Source organism: Anabrus simplex, chromosome 1 (genome assembly GCF_040414725.1).
Source record: "Anabrus simplex isolate iqAnaSimp1 chromosome 1, ASM4041472v1, whole genome shotgun sequence".
Lineage (NCBI taxonomy): Eukaryota > Metazoa > Arthropoda > Insecta > Orthoptera > Tettigoniidae > Anabrus > Anabrus simplex.
In genome coordinates, this window is record NC_090265.1 from 352,590,770 (window position 1) to 352,612,078 (window position 21,309).

Below are 21,309 nucleotides of genomic sequence, written 5' to 3' on the forward strand. Positions count from 1 at the left end.
GTAAGCAATCATGAATTCACAGAATAACATTGGTAATGACAGTAAAGAAATCTATCAGCTTTCAGAATCGTCTGTAAATGTGAACAATGGAAGTGGTGATGTGATGATAGCAATGATGAACCAAAGAGATAGTTCAATAGAAAATAACAGCAAACAGTTGATAGGAGCAAAGAATGTTTTATTGAACCAAGGACCACCGATTTGAACACAAGGGGAACAAATAGAGGTATTTTATATGTTCTGATGATGATGTTTATTGTTTAAAGGGGCCTAACATCTAGGTTTTATGTTGTATGTTATGATGAGAGTGAGGAATTATACGAAATTTCATGTTATCTTCCTGCACTGAGACAAATAATATTTACATTTTCCATTATTCATAATACTTTGGCTATTTCCAAGAACCTATCTGATCATTGACATTGACAACTTCCTTTTTCTTTATAGTTCCGACCAAAACAGTTCAGCCTAGAAACTCGAACTAAGCATAATTTTTGGTATTGTACTAGAGTTACAAAATGTCTAAAAAATGTAAACTTGTAAGTCTGCATTAATAAGGCAGTGGAGTGCATATTTGCCATGGGAAAGTAATTTTCTGCCAGCCGTACAATAAAGATATAAACATTTTAAATATATTGTTTTCTTCTAATTTCACAGTTTAAGGAAATATGTTTCTTTCTCTTCTTTTCACAAATTGCTGCAACCTTACGTTTCTGGTGTCTTTCCAGAGATATTATTTTTTCACCATAATATACGGCCTATGCAAATGTAAATCAGAGCAGTGAAAGGGCATTTATCAGTTACCAGACTACATAATCCACTACATTTAAATTCACACTTTGCCATACCGTTTTACATCTCAAGCAATGTTCTAGAGCTATCCTTTACTTTCCTTTGCAATATATTGTAGTTTTGGCCATTTTTTATATATTTCCTAAATCTATGGGACAGCTCATATTTCATAATAAAAAGCAGTTAATTAAAATCTTTCCATGCTCATTGTACCTGATTAAAAAAATAATTTGAATACACCCCAGAAAAAAAAATACAGTATTTCAGGAGGTAGCCTAACAAACGCTTGCACTGTGTTAAAATACAATGTAGGCATGGTACTTGACAGTAATCCAGAGTATACAGTATTGGCAAGTGTGTTAGGTATAGGTGGACACAGTAATTTTATTCAAGAAAGAATTTTACTGAACAAAGACCTGCCAGAAGGATGTCTGTTCAAGTATGTACTGGTCACTTCAGCAAATATTCAAACTAACCCCGTCCAACAAAAGACAAACACCACAACATTTGGAAATAATGTTAGTACATAATTTACTGTACACAAAATGACAGTGAGAATGAATGAAAATCATGCACGAATGAATTTGATGTTGTGCTGATCAGCTATTTGCTGCCTTTAGTGATTTAATCTCAACCAGATTTAAACTCTTGTACACAAATGCTATATTGCATGCTCTATTTAAGTACCGGTATATAAACACACTGTATTATTTCTGCTTGTACAGTATTCCTTCATGTGTATTTCATTAATTTAATTGTGCCTACTTTGAGACAGTAAGTGTGTTAGGTATAGGTGGACACAGTAATTTTATTCAAGAAAGAATTTTACTGAACACGAAGATTCAACTCACTTCATACTCAACGCCATAGAGAGAAAAGGGACAAGGTCTGGACATACAGTTTTATTTATCGTATTAAGCAACATTAATACAAAAGAATGAAAAATAACTTAATGGGCAGTCATTTGTCTCTAGTCAGTTGAGCCTATCACACAGTAAACCTAATTACTGCTTACCAAGCTCGATAGCTATCAGGAGATAGTGGGTTCGAACCCCACTGTCGGCAGCCTTGAAAATGGTTTTCCGTGGTTTCCCATTTTCACACCAGCCAAAGGCTGGGACTGTACCTTAATTAAGGCCATGGCTGCTTCCTTCTCTTAGTCCTTTCCTGTCCATCGTTGCCATAAGACTTACCTGCATCAGTGCGACTTAAAGTAAATTGTTGTAATTACTGCTTTCATTTGAATTATCGTCGTCTTGTGCCACCAACTTCCCTGCTATCCACTTTGTTATCCCAAATGACATAAAATTCAGGGCCATCAAGAGCTTTTGAGATCCAAGACTTCTTGAAACTTTTGAAAATAGTTTCATTTCTGATTACAGAATGCAAACAGTGAAAATCTATTCACAATAATGGTTTCTAGAGATGGTGTCTCTGTATTTTCCCAGTTGGTGTATGTGTAGCAGAAGCCATCCCTTCTGAATGAAGCCGTGCTGAGGAAAGTGCATCAATCCATCAGCTGACTGTTAGCAAATGTTACGAGTTGTACTTCTGAATGTAATAAATAATCAGTGGAAGCATTCTTTGGATAACAGCGGCTGTTGAAAACCTGACTCTATTTTTAAAATAAACAAATAAATAAATGAACAACAGCAAAGCTTGTCGTATTTATGGACACCTAAAGGTGTAGAGGTAAAGCGTTTTATTATCATAATGTTTAATTCCGTATGTTCGATGTCTCCATGTTCTTATTAATGCACAGTATGATTTGTTTGGCGTTTCCATAAACTGAAAAAGTATAGTTAGTGGGATGTAAAACTAATAACATTATTATTAGTATTTATTAGGTATGTTGGTGAGTAAAAAAAATGTTATGAATAGATTGTTTTTATCATGGTTTAAAGTTACTTCTCCAAAATATATCTATATTGGCCTCAGTTACAAGATATTAAAGATCACTTTGTTAATGATCTCACCTGCTATAACAATGGGAACGACTGTGAATATTTCTTAACAAATGTAAACTTGTGTTCTCATCCCGAGGTGGTGCAGCTCTTTTTCTTTTTAGACACGCCCCTAATGAAGGTGAGGCGCACATTCTTAACTACAAAACACAGACATATCACATGACTGATGTGTGCTTGCAATGCGTGGGTCAGACATATGAAACTGCTCACCTATTTGTGCGATGACGTCGGAGCTGCGGTATGCTATGGAGGTGGATATTTCTTAACTACAAAACGCAAATTTACCGCATGACTTTAATGCGTGTTTTCATTGCGTGGGCCAGACGGACAAAACTATTCACTAATTTGAGTGATGTCATCAAAGCTGTAGTATGGCCTGTAGCCGCTTCAAAACGAAATGGTGGTTGTTCTCTGACGAATTACATTGGAGGGATCTTATATTATGCAAGCCTTATATTTTTTCCATTTTTTTAATCTCAAAAAACCAGGGAGGTCTAATACATGAAGAAATACGGTATATACACAGAGCCCTTTAATGTGTTCTTATTTTATTAAAATGGCTTCAAAATCACGAATACGATACTGTCTTCACTGCAGGGTCAGAATTAAAAATACTAAATTATGACAAAAATGATTATGAAGTCATCATTTTGTAAAACTGTCATTAAAACATACAATAAATTAATAATAATAATAAAAAACAACATCAACAAAACAACAATCAACGCCAACATAAACAAAAACAAAAAACTCTGTCTCACCTGTCTACACTAGTGACTCCAGATCCAAAGCTATCAAGGAAGGTAAGGCAGGCTCCATGAACATAGGCCCAACCTATATCCAGTTGACTGGTACCCTCAGTAGACACATTGATGAAATTCACCCATGATAAAATGTCTCTCATGTTCACAGGAAACCTGAATAACATACAAATTCAGCAAGCAATAGAAATAAATATGTTTACCACAGCAACAATTAAATCATAAGTGAACGAAAATAATAATGTCATTGGTTTTTACATCTCACTAACTACTCTGAAGGTTTTTGGAGATGCCAAGGTGCCAAAATTTAGTCCTGCAGGAGATCTGTTAAGTGCCAGTAAATCTACCGACACGAGGCTGACATATTTGAGCACCTTCAAATAACACCGGAATGAGCCAGGATTGAACCTGCTATGTTGAGGTCAGAAAGCCAGTGCCTCAACTGTCTGAGCCGCTCAGTCCGGCATGAATGAAAATAAGACAAATTAAAACACTGTCTCCTCACAATGTCAGAAAGGGATTTTATAATTTATGGCATTTGTCTACTTTCAAAGAATATTACTTTGCATTGTTTAAACTTTACAATGTAGCTCAGTATGAAAATCAGATGGTGAATATGAAATAGTTCCACTTACAAGGAAACCCTTCCATCTGCTAATCTCCAATCTGATTGAGATTTGGTACAACGACTTCAGTAGAAATGTTTTATTCAGCCATTTCAAAATTAGATGCCCAGTCATATATTTAGTACCTGTTTTGGGATGTCAGTTTGTTCACTTAACACATTGGAGACGCTACTCGTAGAAACTACGGGCACGCTCTTTCACTGCTGCTGACGGTGCTCGGAGAATCTATGGGCACATTTTCACTGTAGCTAATAAATAGTAGCTGCCGTTTCTGCGAGCTGTGACCACTAGGATACTGCTGAATGCTTCCATAGGCATAAAATGTACATGTAATGATCATAAGTCGAGAGCTCTTCTTCAAGGCACTGATAACACAGCTACGTTCCTACATAACCTGAGGCTGCATCATCATTGACTCTCAGCTGTGAAATAGGCGGGAAAATACATACGGTACACGCGGACTGGAAGAGTGTGTGTTAGAGAGGCAAGGCCTGTTTGTGTAATTCTTGTGAAAAGTTAGCATGTCTAATTCAAGTGTGAAATTTCGACAACGAATCCATAATGGAAGTTCTTACGGAAGACACGAGTTCTGAAAATGAGGATGAGGATAACAATTACACACTAAGTAAATATGATGATTCTGGCGCTTCAGGCAAGTAAATGTAGATAATGAGCAAATTTCAAATTGGTGTGAAGTGTAATGTAGTTTTATACCGCTTCCTGAAGTGGGTTCTGTAATACTGTTTTATACTGCTTCCTAAAAAAGTGGGTGTTTCCCGTATACAGATGACAACCTACAGGAACTCGATGCAACCCTGTTGTCAAACAACGAATGGTGGGAAAGCAAATTACTAGTTGTAAACAAGGATACCGGTACCAATGGACCAATTAGGTTAGAATCTGTATTAGTGTGTTTCAGTAGATGTATTCACAATATTAGACAGATTTTGAAATATTAACCGAACTGGTGTCTATAACTGCATCCATATTTTTTTTTTTGTTTGTAAAACTTATGCTCTTCATAAAATTATATTTAAAAATTGCTGCACTATTATGGTAATTAAAGCTCACTTTTATGTAGAAGAAAGTATGATCTTTCTAAATATTCTAAAAGATGTTATAATTACGGCTTACCCTAGCACTGAAAAAATTTCAAAAAAGATTAAAAATCTTGAGATTTCTGAAGGGTAGCACGTTCAAATATGGCTGTCTCCAGTGTATTAAGCACCACATAGGCAGGAGTAGCAGTGGGAAGCAGGTACAGGCCAGTTCATGTCTCTCTCTCTACTTCCCTAACCTCGGCAATCACTGCCACTCCATGAGGCGAATAGGACACCAGGGAAATGCAGGGGCTGTACCTTAATAAAGGCCAGGGCCGCTTCCTTCCCAATCATATAATACTTTCCTATCCTTGTACCACAGAAAACTTTTGATGTGTTAATGCGATGTTAATCCACCATTAAAAAACAATTTCTACGGCAATAATTGTTGATTTCCTTACACGGTAGCATGTTGGTACAGCATAGTCTCATTCACCACACAGTGCTAGTGATTGCCGAGGCTAGGGAAGTAATGTGTATGTGCGAGAGAGAAGGGGTGAGAGCATGACACATGAACCGGCCAACCCGCCCCACCGCTACTCCTGTCTATGCGGTGCTTAGATGAGCAAACTTTGACAACCCAAAACAGGTGCTAAATATACGATTCTGCATTTAATTTTGATATGACTGAATAAAACATTCGTACTGAAGTTGTCATACCTAATCTCAATCAGATCGGAGATTAGCAGATGGAAGGGTTTCCTTGTTCGTGTAAGCAAACATAGCTATGTAGATCTGAGAAGGGGACATATGTAATCAGATAGTACAGGGAGGATTCACTCTTCAATAACACCATAAAATCCTGTACATAGCCGAATACTGCACGCATATAAATTTTTTCCTTTCTTCAAGAGTTGCCACTGAAAAACTGAGGTACACACATTATTCAGGATAAAGCTGTTACTGCCCTCAAAATACCCAAATTCGATTATACTTCAGTGTTTTGCATGGCAGCATCAGTTATCTAATTAGAAGAGAGGTTGAATTACATACTAAGTATCATTACAAATGTGACAAGTTCTCATTATCACTTGTGCATGACTAAAGAAACCCATTGCATGACTGAAGATTGAGAGAATATTGGAAATCATGCAGTGGGAGGAAAGTATGACTTCAGCAAAAGTTGTATTCATGAATCATGATTGACAAAAAGGCAAATCTCAACTTCCAAGACACAAATAGTAATTGATGGGTGTTTAGAGGCCAAAAGGCGAAGCACAATAACGTGAATGAAAAGAGACAATAGAGATATGCTGTTATAAGTCAAATGTGTCAGCTAAAAGCTTTAGCTATAGCCAAGGAAGTAGGCGTTACAGGCTTCAAAGCTAGGAGGGGCACTTATTTATAGTAAATTAAAGAAAAAATAGCAACTTGCATGTTTTATTATTGTAGAATCCCACTTCCTAACACAACAGTAACCCAAGATCATGATGTGCATGAAGAACTGAGCATGGTGTTTTAAAAGAAATTGATATTTTTAGTAAGATTCACTTTTTGCAATTAAAACACAAATTAAAGATTTAAAAAAAATCCCCTCCTACAATTATGAAGCAAATTATTCCTGTATATACAATATAATATGGTCAATGTCACATACATCCATAGGGTTGGTGTCAGGAAGGGCATCCACCCGTAAAACAAGGCCAAATCCCCATGTGCGACACTGTTCGCACCCGCGACCCCACAGGTGTGGAACAAAGCGGTAGAAAAAGAAGAAGAATATCACATGCATCTGACCGTGCCTACTGTCAACATCCAGATATACATTCAACCGACAAACCAAAAGAAGAATGTTATGTAACAAAGTTAATGGCAGCAATTTCTGTCAGATGTAGACAATCTTAGCTTGTGAATATATCTTACTTTTTAAGAATACAATGAGTAAGAAAACTGGGAGAAAATTAGTTTACAGAATACATTTCTTCAGACATTTCCTTGAGGATCACTCTACCTTTCACAGATTACCTAATCCTTTACATCTGATAATATTGTCAGTTACAGGACAGCTTTTATATTTAGCACTGTACTCACAGTTTTGAATTCACTCACAATACTGAAAAGTTTTAACATGTCTGCCTCAGTAGCGTAACAGTTAGCACTATTAGCTGCTGTCCTGGAGGATCTGGGCTTGATTTCCAATACTCCCAGAAATTTCAGAATGGCAGGAGGGCTAATGTGTGGTAAAAATGAAATGTCGTATGGCTTTTAGTGCCGGGATATCCCAGGAAGGGTTCGGCTCGTCAGGTGCAGGTCTTTCTATTTGACACCCGTAGGTGACCTGCGCGTCGTGTTGAGGATGAAATGATGATGAAGACAACACATACACCCAGCCCCCGTGCCAATGGAATTAACCAATTAAGGTTAAAATCCCCGACTCGGCCGGGAATCGAACCCGGGACCCTCTGAACCAAAGGCCAGTACGCTGACCGTTCAGCCAACGAGTCGGACAATGTGTGGTTAAAATGGTACATGCAGCTCACCTACATTGGGGGTGTGCCTGAAAAGAACTGCACCACCTCAGGGTGAGAACACGAGTTTACTTCCAAAATGTGTTGGCAGTGTGCACTGCGAAACTGCTCGTGAATTTTTCTCAAAACTTTTCCAGCAGATTTGGGCTTAAAGAATATGTAGGTCATGAAAATCCATTAACAGTAAGCTATCAGTTTTACACAAGAAAGTTATCACCCAGAACTGTATAAAATGTAAGCCAAGACTAGCCAAGTTCATTATTCTGCAGGACTGCTGAGACAGTTTCCCTGTGACAGTTGGCACTCAACCAAGGACCAGCACTATCCCTACTTATTTTCATCATGGTCAGGCACTCCATCACTTGTGAACTGCAGAAGGGTGACTGTTGACCTTAGTGTATGCTAATGATAGTACGACTGCTCCTACTACAAAGGAAGATCAATGGTACAATCACGCAAGATGTTTAGTCTTTGTCTGCATGTCCAAAAATCCAAGTATTACAAAATGACCATATTTACTTGTATATTAGACCCCATTGTTTTTCCAGTTTTCTCATTTTTACAGCTGCAAAAAGTAAGGGAGATTCCAATATGTGAGAACATACATTTGTAAGATGAACGTATGGCTTTTAGGTCTAAATAACGGTAAATGGTGGACACATGATTTTCATCTCTACTTAACGTATATACTCATGTACCGAATGCCATTCAATAGACGGCACCCAGTTTTCCCCTTAAAATTTTAGAAAAAAAAAATGTCCTCACTTAATGGACACATTTCATTTACAACAAAATTGGTCTTAGTAGGTAATGTTTAAAATATAAATATGGATGGATTGCTGTATGTCTGGCACGTCCATGTCGCAGTGGTGGGCACCCTATACTTCAGTACGCCGGAGTGATAGGGTGGCTGAGTTAATTCAGGGACCCAGTCCTGTGGGGTATAACATGGAACCTATGCCCAGGGATACGGGTGAAGAACCTTTACCTTTAACGAAAACATACACAGTGTAACTAACGTCTTCAAGAAACATAATATTAAAATTTCGTACAGAACCAGCAATAGAAAGATAGATATAATTCACAATTCCAAGTCAATAAATAGATCCGACATTCACGCTAAGTCAGGTGTTTACCGTTTTCAATGCAATAACTGTTTTTCCTCATACATCGGACAGACCGGGCGAAGCTTCAAAGTTAGATACTTAGAACACATCAACGCCATCAGATATAATAGATTTTCTGCAATAGGCCAACACATACATGACTTAAAGCATAATTTTACTACCATAGAACAAGACCTAGAAATTCTCAAAAACATAAACAAAGGCCCTTTACTCGACGTTACGGAGAACTGTTTCATTCACCTAGACCAATTTTTTAATCCTAATCTAAACCTTAACGAAATTTCAGAAAAATCCAATATCCTTTTCGACTTTCTAATCGAAGTCTTTAGAGGTATCAAAATCACGGGAGGAAAATCGATCTTTCACACTTTCCACAGTACTCTTCTACGTCCCACACCACTACCACTCCGTCCTCCTGACCCGCCTTGAACTCCGCCTCCCTACCCTTTCCTCTCCCCTACCCTCCCCCCTTTCCACCCCTCTCACTCTACCTTCGCACTCATTCAACTTAGTCACACCCATCTCACTTGTCCACAACTCTTCTCGCACTACACATACAGCACGCTGAACAAGGTGAGTCTCATATTCTATCATCCTTGGCCGTGATCCTATTTTAGATTTCCATTTCACTAACTTAGTTTTTCTTTCTTTTCTTTTAAGATTCACCACCCTTGTTGAGCTGAGACAACTTTAAAAATCAACCTTATTCAATCGCTTAACATCAGGTATCCCGGCCTTAGACAAAAACTTTTTGATGGTCTTGCCAACCTCACATAACATTGGACCCGGACTTATGGGTCTCCATTGAACAACAACAGAAGAGTGGACAATTTTACTACATCGTTTTATTATCACATTCAGATTTTTATGTTCAATCATCAGAACAATTTTATTGCACAATACTCACCTATTTCATTAGACTATAACGCTTTTATGTGTCACATTATATCATCATATTTTACTCAATTTTCTTTTATCTTTTAAGGAGAAAAGCAGTCTATCATTTGTAGTTTGCCATGCAAGAATTATTTATACAACTTTTGTGATATGTACTTTGCCCACTTGTGATTTTTTTTAGCTGATGATGACGCAATAAGCGTCGAAACCGGTACTAATAATATAATAAATAATATGTTGTGAACACCCTGTACAACACATTTTGTATTGAAAAGGTTGAACCTTCCTTAATTCTAATTGTGAATCTCAGATCAATACGGGAAAATGAAGTTTTTAACTTATAAGGGTATTAGATTTGTTGAAGAGTTTGGCTCTGGCTGATCAAAGTTGCTGAACTGAAAGAAGTTTTCAGAGCAAAACTGACGAAGTTTCCCCCGTAAAACTGAATGTAAAGTTTCGAGACTTTTAAGTCGCGTACCTGTAATTAATGTTTGGCGCCGGCCCCGCAGTCTAACTTGCCTGCATCTCATCCGGAGGGCCTGGGTTCGATTACTGGCCAGGTCAGGCATTTTTACCTCGACATGAGGGCTGGTTCCAGGTTCCCTCATTCTACGATTACCTTTAATTGACGAGCTATTGAATGGTTGAGATGGCGACCCCAGTCTAGAGAGCCAGGAATAATGGCAGAGAGGATTCGTCACACTGACCATGCGTCACCTCGTAATCTGCAGGCCTTCAGACCGAGGGCGGTCGCTTGGTAGGCGGAAGGCCCATTGGGGCTGTAGTTTGGTTTGGTTTAGGGGTCTTTGTAAGATTATAAGTATATTTCATTTTTGTGATGTTTTGCCAAATTGTTGATGGTTCATTCGTTCCCAGATTTTTCGTTTTCCCGTGTTGTACGTTGTTTTTTTCCCATGGTCCCTCCAAAAACGGAGAATCGAGGTTCCACTGTAGTAAAAGTACAATATGTTTCTAATCGGCTTCTTCACATCGTGCTAAAATTGGATTTTTCCCAGAATATCAACATCATTCAGTGCTATGCACCACAGACTTGTTGTGAAGATGAAGGACTAGAAAATTTTGAAGAAGATATAGAGGAAAAAATAAGAGGAGATGGAACGATTATCATGGGGGATATGAATGCTCAAGTAGGGAATGTGAGAGATGGATATGAAAGTATTCTAGGAGCACATGGAAGGGGTGCACGAAACCCAGAAGGAACTAGACTCCTTGATCTCTGTCTGAGGAACAACCTAGTAATAGGGAACTACTCATGGTATCAAAAACAAACAAGCCGGGTCACAAAATATGGATGGGATGGAAAAAGTGAATGTCTTATAGACTGTTTTTTGATCAAGAAACAACTACAAAATACAGTCGAAACTGGTTAAGACGCCCCACTCTAGCGCGTTTCCCTGGTTATTACGTCATCATTCCAACGTCCCAGCCTATGTTCTATTAAATACATCTTAAAGAAACCTGTATAGCACATTTACGTCACTCTTTAGTACGTGCTGATAAACTTAATCATAATGGGTATTTTATTTGATCCTGTACTGACTTGTTTGAATCTATTAAGGAAACTATTATAGTTTTATTTTGAGTCCACCTTGTCATTACACCTTATAAGAATAGAAAATTATTAATTTATATATGTTTTAGGAAAATCATCCATTCCCTTCATCAGTGAAGTCAGTTCAAGAAATAAAACATATAACACTATCTTTTGTTTGTACAATTTAAAGAAGTATTGTATCCTAATTTCACCATATCAATGACTAAAGAAACTAATGAGATATTATGAAAATGATCATTACATAAAATTTAATATTTTGTTGAATTGGATGAGAATACCTAAATAAATTTTTAAGATCTTCAAGTTTTTCTTCTTTTTTTTTTTTCCTTAAATGATCAAACGCTAGTTTGTACAATGGGTTCTCTTTTGTACTTCTTTCATTTAAACTTGATTCAAGGTCATTTTCTTGTGCAAGATAAATTTCTAAACTTTCCAAAACATTCGTGAATTTTCCCTTTTTGGCCAAATGTATTAACTCCAGGTCATTAGAAATGTCCGTAAATTTATGATCCTTTTCAACCATATGCTCTCCCATTGCCAAATATCTTTTATGTTCAACCGCATTAACATGTTCTTTGTACCTTATAGCCAAACTTCTTCACATGTCTGGCCTGTCAATTTGTAAATTCCTTATTTCTTAAATACACATTTATTCTCTAATTTATCTGAATTGAAAATTACCTTATTAGTATTATTATCAGTTTTGTATGCGACATTGATGTTCCTTCTCCTGAAAATTTTAGCCTGTTGATAAGAGTGGTTATTTTGAAAAGTTAGAAATGCAAATTTCTTTTTCACCTTTCACTCTTTAATTAAAGTTGTTTTTGGTTCATTTTTCATTTTATTTAACATTTTATTAATAAATTTTCTGCAGTATCCGTTGCTACGAGCAATTTGATGGATTATATTTTTCTCTCTATTATAATTCTTTCTAGACATAGGTATGTTCGTAGCTCTATTAATTAAACTGTAAAATGTTGCCTTTTTATGTTCACCGGGATGACTGGAGTTGTTTCTGATAATAGTATCTGTTTGGGTAGCTTTTCTGAAAATATGAAAATTGAAAAGAACAGAATTTCTAGTAATTGTTAAATCTAAATAATTTAAAGTTCTATCATTTTCAGATTCCATCATAAAATGCACTTGTTTATCCAAAGTATTTAAATACTCTAATATACCATCAGGTTTAATCTTTTGTTCATCGATAATAACAAATATATCATTGACGTATATTAACCAGGTAATCAATCCATCTATTTTATCCACTATTTTATAATAAAATGCGACCATGTAATCCATGAATATGTTTGCTAAAATACCTGAAGCTGGCGAACCATTTCTAGGCCTTTGGACTGTTTGTAAATTTTGTTGTGAAAAACGAAATCGTTATTTTCCAAAGTAAATTGTAGTAATGTTAAAAATTCTTCAATTTCCACCTTACTTAATTTGCTGTGTTGCATTAAATTTGTTTTTTGATTGATTTCGAAGTAAAGAAACTTGGTGCCTTCAATACTTTATTGCATGATATGTCTTAATGACGCGATATCACAACTTGATGATGAACATGACTGTTGTATGCGTAACCATTTTTAACAATACAAATAATCCGACCAATCAGAAATAGGCTCGAAAACAACCAACTTCAATTAATGATATAAATTTATCAAAGTTAAAAGTCTCTTCATAACATTTTGATGATGATGATGAAGCTTGTTGTTTAAAGGGGCCTAACATCTAGCTCATCGGCCTCTAATGGTACGAAATGAGACGAAATGTGATGACAAATTAAAAGTCCAAAAGCCTCCACTGACCAGAGATCAAAAGGTGAGGATGAAGAATGAATGGATGCATATGAATTTAAAACAATCAGTGGATCTGACCTGCAATGCCTCACATTCACAGAAACTGACGTAAAACAATAGTATTACTGACCAAGGGACTACTTCTAAAGCACAATACTGAATCGATAATGCTTGTAGTCGAAACGGGTCCAAAATCCAAGTCATCCGCTCCTCACAATGGTACTTATCGCTAGGAAAGTAGAACCATGGTATTTGTCATGTTGCGGTACTAATCAAAGGTAGCGTAGACTCGCGGTATTCCACACATTATGGTACTGCTCACAGTTAATGAAATTAGCAAATGTAATACAGACCTATGGTGGTTCGCACCTTGTGGCGCCATTTATAGGCAACGCAAACCTATGGTGTTCATCACATAATGTACTAACCACAGGGACTAGGCACTATCCCATGGTGTTCCTCATATAGTGGGTACTAATCATAGGCAAGCCAGAACCATGCTGTCGCTCATATAGTGGTACTAAACACAGGTACTGTAAAAGCTGGCAACGCACTCTGTTGCTACTAATCACAAACCCATTTTGTACCCAATATAGTGGTACTACGTGCAAGCAATAGCGACCGATGGTGTTCCCTGCATGGTGGTACTAATTACAAGTAGTCTCATGGTCCTAATTCGATCATCATTTCGGAAATAGTTTTTTTCCATGGCACTTGAAAGGTTTAAACTGTGAATCAATGTGATTGCATGCATTAATTGTGTCCTAGAATACTTCGTGGCACGGTAAGGGTTGGCATTTCTGAATTAAGAGAAATAAGCCATGGCTGATGGAATGATAGGGTAAAGATTAAAGTGAAGGAAAAGAAAATGGCATGGAAAGTATGGAAAACATCTAAGACTGAAGAAAGTAGAAGAAAATATGTGGAGGCAAAGAATTTGGCCAAGAAAGTAGTGGAGGAAGAAAAGAGGAAAAGCTGGGCCTTATTCACACAGACATTGAGAGATGATACGCAGGGCAGCAAGAAATTACTGTATGGTATCTTAAGAAACAAAAAGAGAGATCAAGTAAACACCAGATTTGTGAAGGATGAAGGTGGCATAATTTTAACAAAGCCAGAAGAAATAAGAAATAGATGGAGAGAATATTTTCAGAAGCTGCTGAACATAAGAACGGATGACAGTCATTCAATGGACGACCAGGAAAGGCAATTAGTTGACGAAGAAATGGATAAAGAAATTACAATGAATGAAATTGAAATAGCAGTAAGAAAGATGAAGAATGGAAAAACTGCTGGAATAGATGAAATTTCAGTGGAGATGATAAAGGCAGCTGGAGCTGTAGGCCTGCAGTGGACATATCGGGTTCTCAGGAATGTCTGGGAGAATAAGGAGGTCCCTGAGGATTGGCAAAAAGGAATAATCATCCCAATTTTCAAGAAAGGTGATAAGAAAGTTTTGAAGAACTACAGGGGAATTACTCTAATATCCCATGTTGCTAAGATAATGGAAAGGATACTGGAAAGTAGAATAAGGTTGAGGGTTGAGAAGCAGATACAGGAAAATCAGTTTCGTTTCAGAAGTGGAAGGTCAACAATAGAGCCCATTTTCATTATGAGACAACTAATGGAAAAGCATTGGGAGTACAGGAATGATATGGTGATGACATTCATTGATATTGAAAAGGCATATGACAGTGTCCCTAGGACGAAAGTTTGGGACAGTCTGGTGCAAAAAGGAATTGGACAGGGATTAATAAAAATGATCATGGCATTGTATAAGGAATGTTGTAGTTGCGTGCAAACACAAGTTGGCAGGACAAGTTGGTTCAAAATCACTAGCGGGCTGAGACAGGGAAGTGTTCTATCACCAATCCTGTTTACAATAGTAATGGATGACATCATGAGAACGGCAAAAGCAGCATATGGAGGAAGAGAAATGAACATGATGTTATTTGCAGATGATATTGTGATTTGGGGAGAAGACGACAGGAAGGTTCAAGAACAGTTGAATGTGGTGAATGGGAAGATTGAAGAATGTGGATTGAAAATAAGTGTAGAAAAGAGTAAAACTCTTGTTATGACTAGAGGGGAGAAAGAAGGGAAAGGTCAGATTAGACTTGCAGACAAGCCCTTGGAAGTAGTGGAAACGTTTAAATACCTGGGGAGTGAATTAATGGAGAATGCTCGACTGGATGCTGAGATTAGTAAAAGGATTCAAGCTGGAAGTTGTTTCTATCATAGTGTAAGAAATATGTTATGGGACAAAGATGTGCCAATGGAAGCAAAGGATACTATGTACAAGATGTATTACGTACCCATAACAACTTACGGAGCAGAAACTTGGACAATGACAAAGAAGGATGAGAGTCGAATACAGGCAGCCGAAATGAAATTCTTGAGGAGTATGATACAGAAGAGTAGAAGAGACAAAATAAGGAATGAGAAAATCCGGGAAGAAATTGGAGTGGAAAAAATGAATGATAGAATAGAGAAGAGCCGACTAAGATGGTTTGGGCACATAAAGCGAATGAGCGACGAAAGAATGCCAAAAAAGGTGATGGAAATGCAAATCCAAGGAAGGAGAGGCCGTGGACGACCACGATTGAGATGGAAGGATACCATCCAACGCAGCATTATAGAAAGAAACCTGGACTGGGACACAGTGTTGGAGGAGGAGTGGTGGAAAGACCGAAGAAAGTGGAGAAGAACCATATTTGCCCCTACCCGGCTACAGCTGGATAAAGGGAAATGATGATGATGATGAAGCCATGGCGGGAAATCGTACAAGGATAGAGAGACTGTATTGTGTTGTAATGCAGATGGAAGCGAGAGACTTTCTCCCCTGGTCATAGGAAAGTTCAATTAGCTACGATGTTTTAAGGGTCCGTGCAAGTACAGGCAAATAAAATGCATACAGTACAGTAACACAATGAATAAAACACTTGCGCAGAGGAACCAGCATTTCTCCTAGTCTTTGAATAATTTTCTTTTTTTTTTTTCTTTTGCTGTGTGAGGTTATATTTGTGAGTTATCCAAGTGCATTATTTGAATACTGTAAATGCACCTTGTTGGATACATTTTGGGAATAGTTCTTTTTTCATGGCATTTGAAAGGTTTGAACTGTGAATCAAGGTTAATTTCATGCTGTAAAAACAGACCTCAGAATATTTTGTGACGCGGGAAGGATTGACACTTCTGAATTACGAATTGGCGGTTAATTCAAAATCACGTAATTCAAAGTCCAATTTATGAGCCCCAACGACTTTGAATTAATAGGTTTTACTGTATATCCGTAAATTTACACGTTCATATTTGCATGAAGACCACATGGACTTTGCGGAGTGATATGAAATGTTTGTTTATGCCTACTTTACTCCTTCGATGGAAGGAATTTTAGTTCATTTAATTTTTTTCAACATGATACTTCCTAAAATTAGCGTGCAGGAATTATTTGTGTAAATACGGTCATACTTCAATATTGGCCCCAGTGTACATGATTTCTTATTTGTTGTCTGGTGTTTCTCACGCCTTTCAGCACACCGGTACTTGTTATTTTATAATCCCCAGCAGAACAGGTTTCATATTTGTTCTCTCGTGTTTTTCATACCTTTAAATATTTTCCTCTCATCTTTAGAAATGGTAGATAGGCCTATCGTTTTCACTATACTTGCGGATACGCAATGTAAAATGCCCCATGTTGGAAAAAATCGTATCTGGTGTTTTTATATCCCCGTTGGATAGTTTTATTCGTAAATCCATTAGTATGTTTTCTCGGTTAACACATTCTTTTCCCTTGTCCCCTGCAGAAACGTCTTAACGTGGTTTCACTGTACAGTAATCTAACCCCTGGTTCCATGTAAGTTGATATTATTTTACCCAAAATACTAAGTATTCAGTACATGGTATCGACAGAGTGATTGCTACATTAGTAAAGTAGAAAGGACTAGGATCAGCACTGCATGGATCTGATGAAGGGAAGTCACAGAAGAAGAAGAAGAAGAAGAAGAAGAAGAAGAAGAAGAAGAAGAAGAAGAAGAAGAAGAAGAAGAAGAAGAAGAAGAAGAAGAAGAAGAAGAAGAAGAAGAAGAAGAAGAAGAAGAAGAAGAAGAAGAAGAAGAAGAAGAAGAAGAAGAAGAGATCTCAGATTAATGAATCTTACTGCCTCCATGAAAGAGGTACTGATCACCACTTGCTGCTTTATGACATGGTGAAGTAATGAACATAACATCAAGATTCTAACCGTAGACAGGGTGGCAATGCAATGTCACTCAGTTGAGGAGAGTCATATTTTAATACTGACTGCTTCAACATCAAATAAAGAACCTTCTTCACTCATTTTTTTATCTCATAAAATAAGCATCTCATGTCAACTGAATCACCTGGTCATAATAGCAGTATAATGATCTTGAGTATACTGATGTATGTCTTTTTTGAGATTGGTAACTACGACAGCCTTGAACCATTTAGTAAACCAAAATACTGTAATACTCAGTACTAACAAACTAGGTCCATAGTGTGACGTGGTTGATAATTAACTATAGTAAACATTACAAAACTGGAACGAGTAAATGACCGCAAATTCTCTAAAACTTGTGTAAATTATCTCACTAGAATGGCCAATATACAAGTAATTGACTCTTTCAACTAATCATGGAAACATTTACTGCTGCAAGCTCTACTGTCTAACTTGCCTACAGTGATGATCAACTTTAAATTAATGGAAAACCTGTACCTTCCTGCTTAGGCAAATAAATGGTAGATATATTTTTTAAATGACTATACCTTTTTCCAACTTCAGTAGCTTTAAACCACTGGATGAAGTCCAGCATACAATTGCCAACTCCCGAAGTGCCATCCTCCTGATTACCCAAGGACAGACCTGGTCGTATATTGTGCTCAATGACAGCTAATAAGTCAGCCCTTTGTGAACATGCTACACACCAGATCTCAGTGAAACGGTTCCGCAATGCAGGAGACAACTGTTAAGAAACAAAATAACTGAAATGATTCAATCTTAAAAGAAGCATAACATTAATAACAGAAATTTCAGATATACTTCCCATTTGTAAGTACACAGAGATATAAATTCATAGACATACAGGGTACAGTCACTATACTTCAAAACAACGAGCACCATATAAATTTGAGCAAACCTTCCTGAACAATGAAAGAACAATTACCGTATCTATGTGAATATCTTTTTTGAAAGTTGGCAGGGATAAATGCAAGTGCATGCAATATTCAGGACAAGGTTCGTAACACTCTCGTAATACATGAATCCTGCTACACTTCAGTGTTGTATATGATATTAGTTATCTAGTTAGCAGAGAGTTGTGAATCAGGTATTAAGTATGGCTACAAGTGCACACGGCTAAAGAAGAGCTTTGTGTTATTGAAGATATAGAGGATATTGGAAATTGCACAGTGAGAAGAAATTACAGCGAAAGTTGTACGCGACACTGGTGCAAAAACAAAAATAGTTATAGTGGAAGCAGTTTCCCTTCATCTATTCATTATTTTCATTTGTAAACAAATTTCTTACACTCCTAGCAGAGAAGCAACTTAAAACATAATGAATAGCATTGGCAATTCAAGTTAAGTGAGATGTAATAATACGAGGGTCTAAAAAAAAAAAAAAGTTTGTAGTTTGCAGTTTTCAAAATTCATGTTAAACTCGGAGATCTTCCATATGAAAGAATACACTATTTGCCAGGACGAAAATGTTGTTCATGTTAACCGAGTGTCCGTATTAATAAAGTTTTACTGCATATGATAGTAATAAAAATACTGTATATGTGCTAATAATCCATGCCACTGAATAATCCACATAGCCTAATTTTAGGAGAGAATTTTTTTTTTTAAAGAGGAAAGCTGCCTGTAATTTGCATTTTACTTACAAGAAATTATTCTACATAATGATGTACTCCATATCTGAATACAGTAAAATATAAATTTGTTGGGTATCCAACCCGCTCTTACATAATCACGACAGGTCAGCAAGTAATAAACACCACAGGTGCATCTGGGGCAGAACAAGAATGAGGAGCCCCGAAGGCCCTTGCAGGGTGACCTTTCCTTTTTTATATAAAGATATAGGCCTTCACCGAGAAAGGCTGAAGCCGAAAACTTTGGACCCAAGCCTTTCTTTAATGTGTTCTTTATCCATGGATTCTTATAAGGCAAGTCACTGCTCTCAATCTATTTCATAAAAGTATGTAGAGAAATGTGAATGTTATCATTTTACATGAAATCACATTGTATTTAAAAAAAAATCATTAAAAAATTAACTTTCAAAAGTTAAAACTTACTTTATAGTATGTAGTGTTAGTGAAAATATGGCATATGAATACAATTTTACTGCAATTAGATAATATACTGACCTCTTTTTTGCCATAGTCACCTCCAGGATTCATGGTGCCAATGAAACGAAATGCTTCTTGTGCCACTACCACACATGAACTATCACTCTGGTCAGTCCCCAGGCCATCACTTCCCTTCTCAGCCAGCAGCAATGTACGTTCAGGCTCTGAAGGGGAAAAAAAACACCCATGTAATTTTCAGCAGTAAAAATATCAACACTTCTTACAATTTGCTTTACGTCACACTGACACAGACAGTTCTCAAGACAGTGATGAAATAGGAAAGGGCTAGAAGCAGACAGGAAGCTACCCTAACCTTAATTAAGGTACAGCCCCAGCATTTACCTGGTGTGAAAATGGGAAACCATTGAAAACCATCTTCAGAGGTTCAAACCCACTATCTGCCAAATGCTAGCCGACAGCTACATGACCCATACCATGCAAATACTCACTCGGTCAATATACCAACAAGAAAGAAAGTTAAATAGGTTGATAAATGTATATGATCTGTATATGTGTGTGTGTGTGCAGTACAAAATGGAGTGAATTGTACTATTAGATGCCCCCCCCCCCCCAACTTTTACAGCCAAAAAAAGTAGGTAAGGGGAGGTCCAAAATGTGATAACCTCAAATTTTGTACAGTGAACACAATGGCTTCTAAGACTATAAAGAGCTATAAATTATACATGTAAACATTCTACACTATTCTTTAACAAACTTATGAATGTATTCGAGTTATACTGGCTATATTTCATTGGAAGACAATATTTCTAAATGTAAAAAGACAATAAATGGTGAACACAACTTTTAGGCCTACATATAAAGTAAATTAATTTATAGTTAGTTTTAGTGACTCATATCACGTCATTCGTTTCATCTCATTAATTCCTCTGATTAGGCTGACGTTAGGAAGGGCATATGGCCGTGAAAACTTGCTACAAAGATTCGTCTCACTGCATACTCGACCCCGCAGAGATAAGGTTATCGTATTATGCCATACTGATATAAAAGAAGTTCATGACCAAGTCATTTGTTTCTGTCAGTTGAGCAGTAGGCCTACCACATAGTAAACCGGAGTAAACCTAATCACTGCTTAATTTGAATTATCGTCATGTGCCGCCACCTTCCCAGCTACCAGCATGTCGTCATTCCAAATGACGTCATTTTCACTGCCATCTCGTCAGCCATACATTTTTGCAACTTTAAAAAATAGTTTTGTTCCTGAATATAGTATCTAAAAATAAATAAATAAATAAATAAATAAATAAATAAATAAATAAATAAATAAATAAATAAATAAATAAATTAGCTAGCCATGTGAATCCCTCAGGGCTATGGCCTCCTGCAATGCAGGGACAGTGCTCAGTTTAACTCATAGCATTACTATGTCATTGCATGAAGATTTGTGAAAAGATAATCTTAGAAAAAATCAAGAACAAGATAGATTCACAATTAAGAGAAGAATAATAACAAGGATTCAGACCTGGAAGACCAACTATTGATACCATATTTACAGCTCGACAAGTAGTAGAAAAGAAATAGGAATTTGGGAAAGACATCGCAATTGCATTCATAGATAAATACAAAAGGCTTATGATATGGTTAGAAGAGAAGAGATGTGGCACGGGGTGAATAGAATGGAACTGACAAGACAAATGCAATTCAGAATTAGAAACATGTATAACAAATGTCTGAACTGTGTTATTATAGACAGCAAACAATCAGAATGGTTTAGAACAGACAGAGGAGTTTGACAAGGAAGTGTACTTTCACCAGTGCTCTTTAATATAATGATGGACAACATTATGAGGAACGTTCACCAAGGGTCAACAGC

At 36.9% G+C, this 21,309-nt stretch overlaps 1 protein-coding gene across 1 annotated transcript in view; it reads right to left on the reverse strand.

The window, feature by feature from the left end:
* Positions 1-21,309, reverse strand: part of LOC136866716 (midasin) — a 425,839-nt gene that overhangs the window by 301,593 nt on the left and 102,937 nt on the right. The window contains exons 16-18 of the mRNA XM_067143861.2: positions 19,497-19,642; positions 17,899-18,095; positions 3,521-3,676 (exon numbers count right to left, since the gene is read on the reverse strand). Coding sequence (XP_066999962.2) covers positions 3,521-3,676; positions 17,899-18,095; positions 19,497-19,642 — 499 coding nt within the window. The remainder of the gene's footprint in view (positions 1-3,520; positions 3,677-17,898; positions 18,096-19,496; positions 19,643-21,309) is intronic.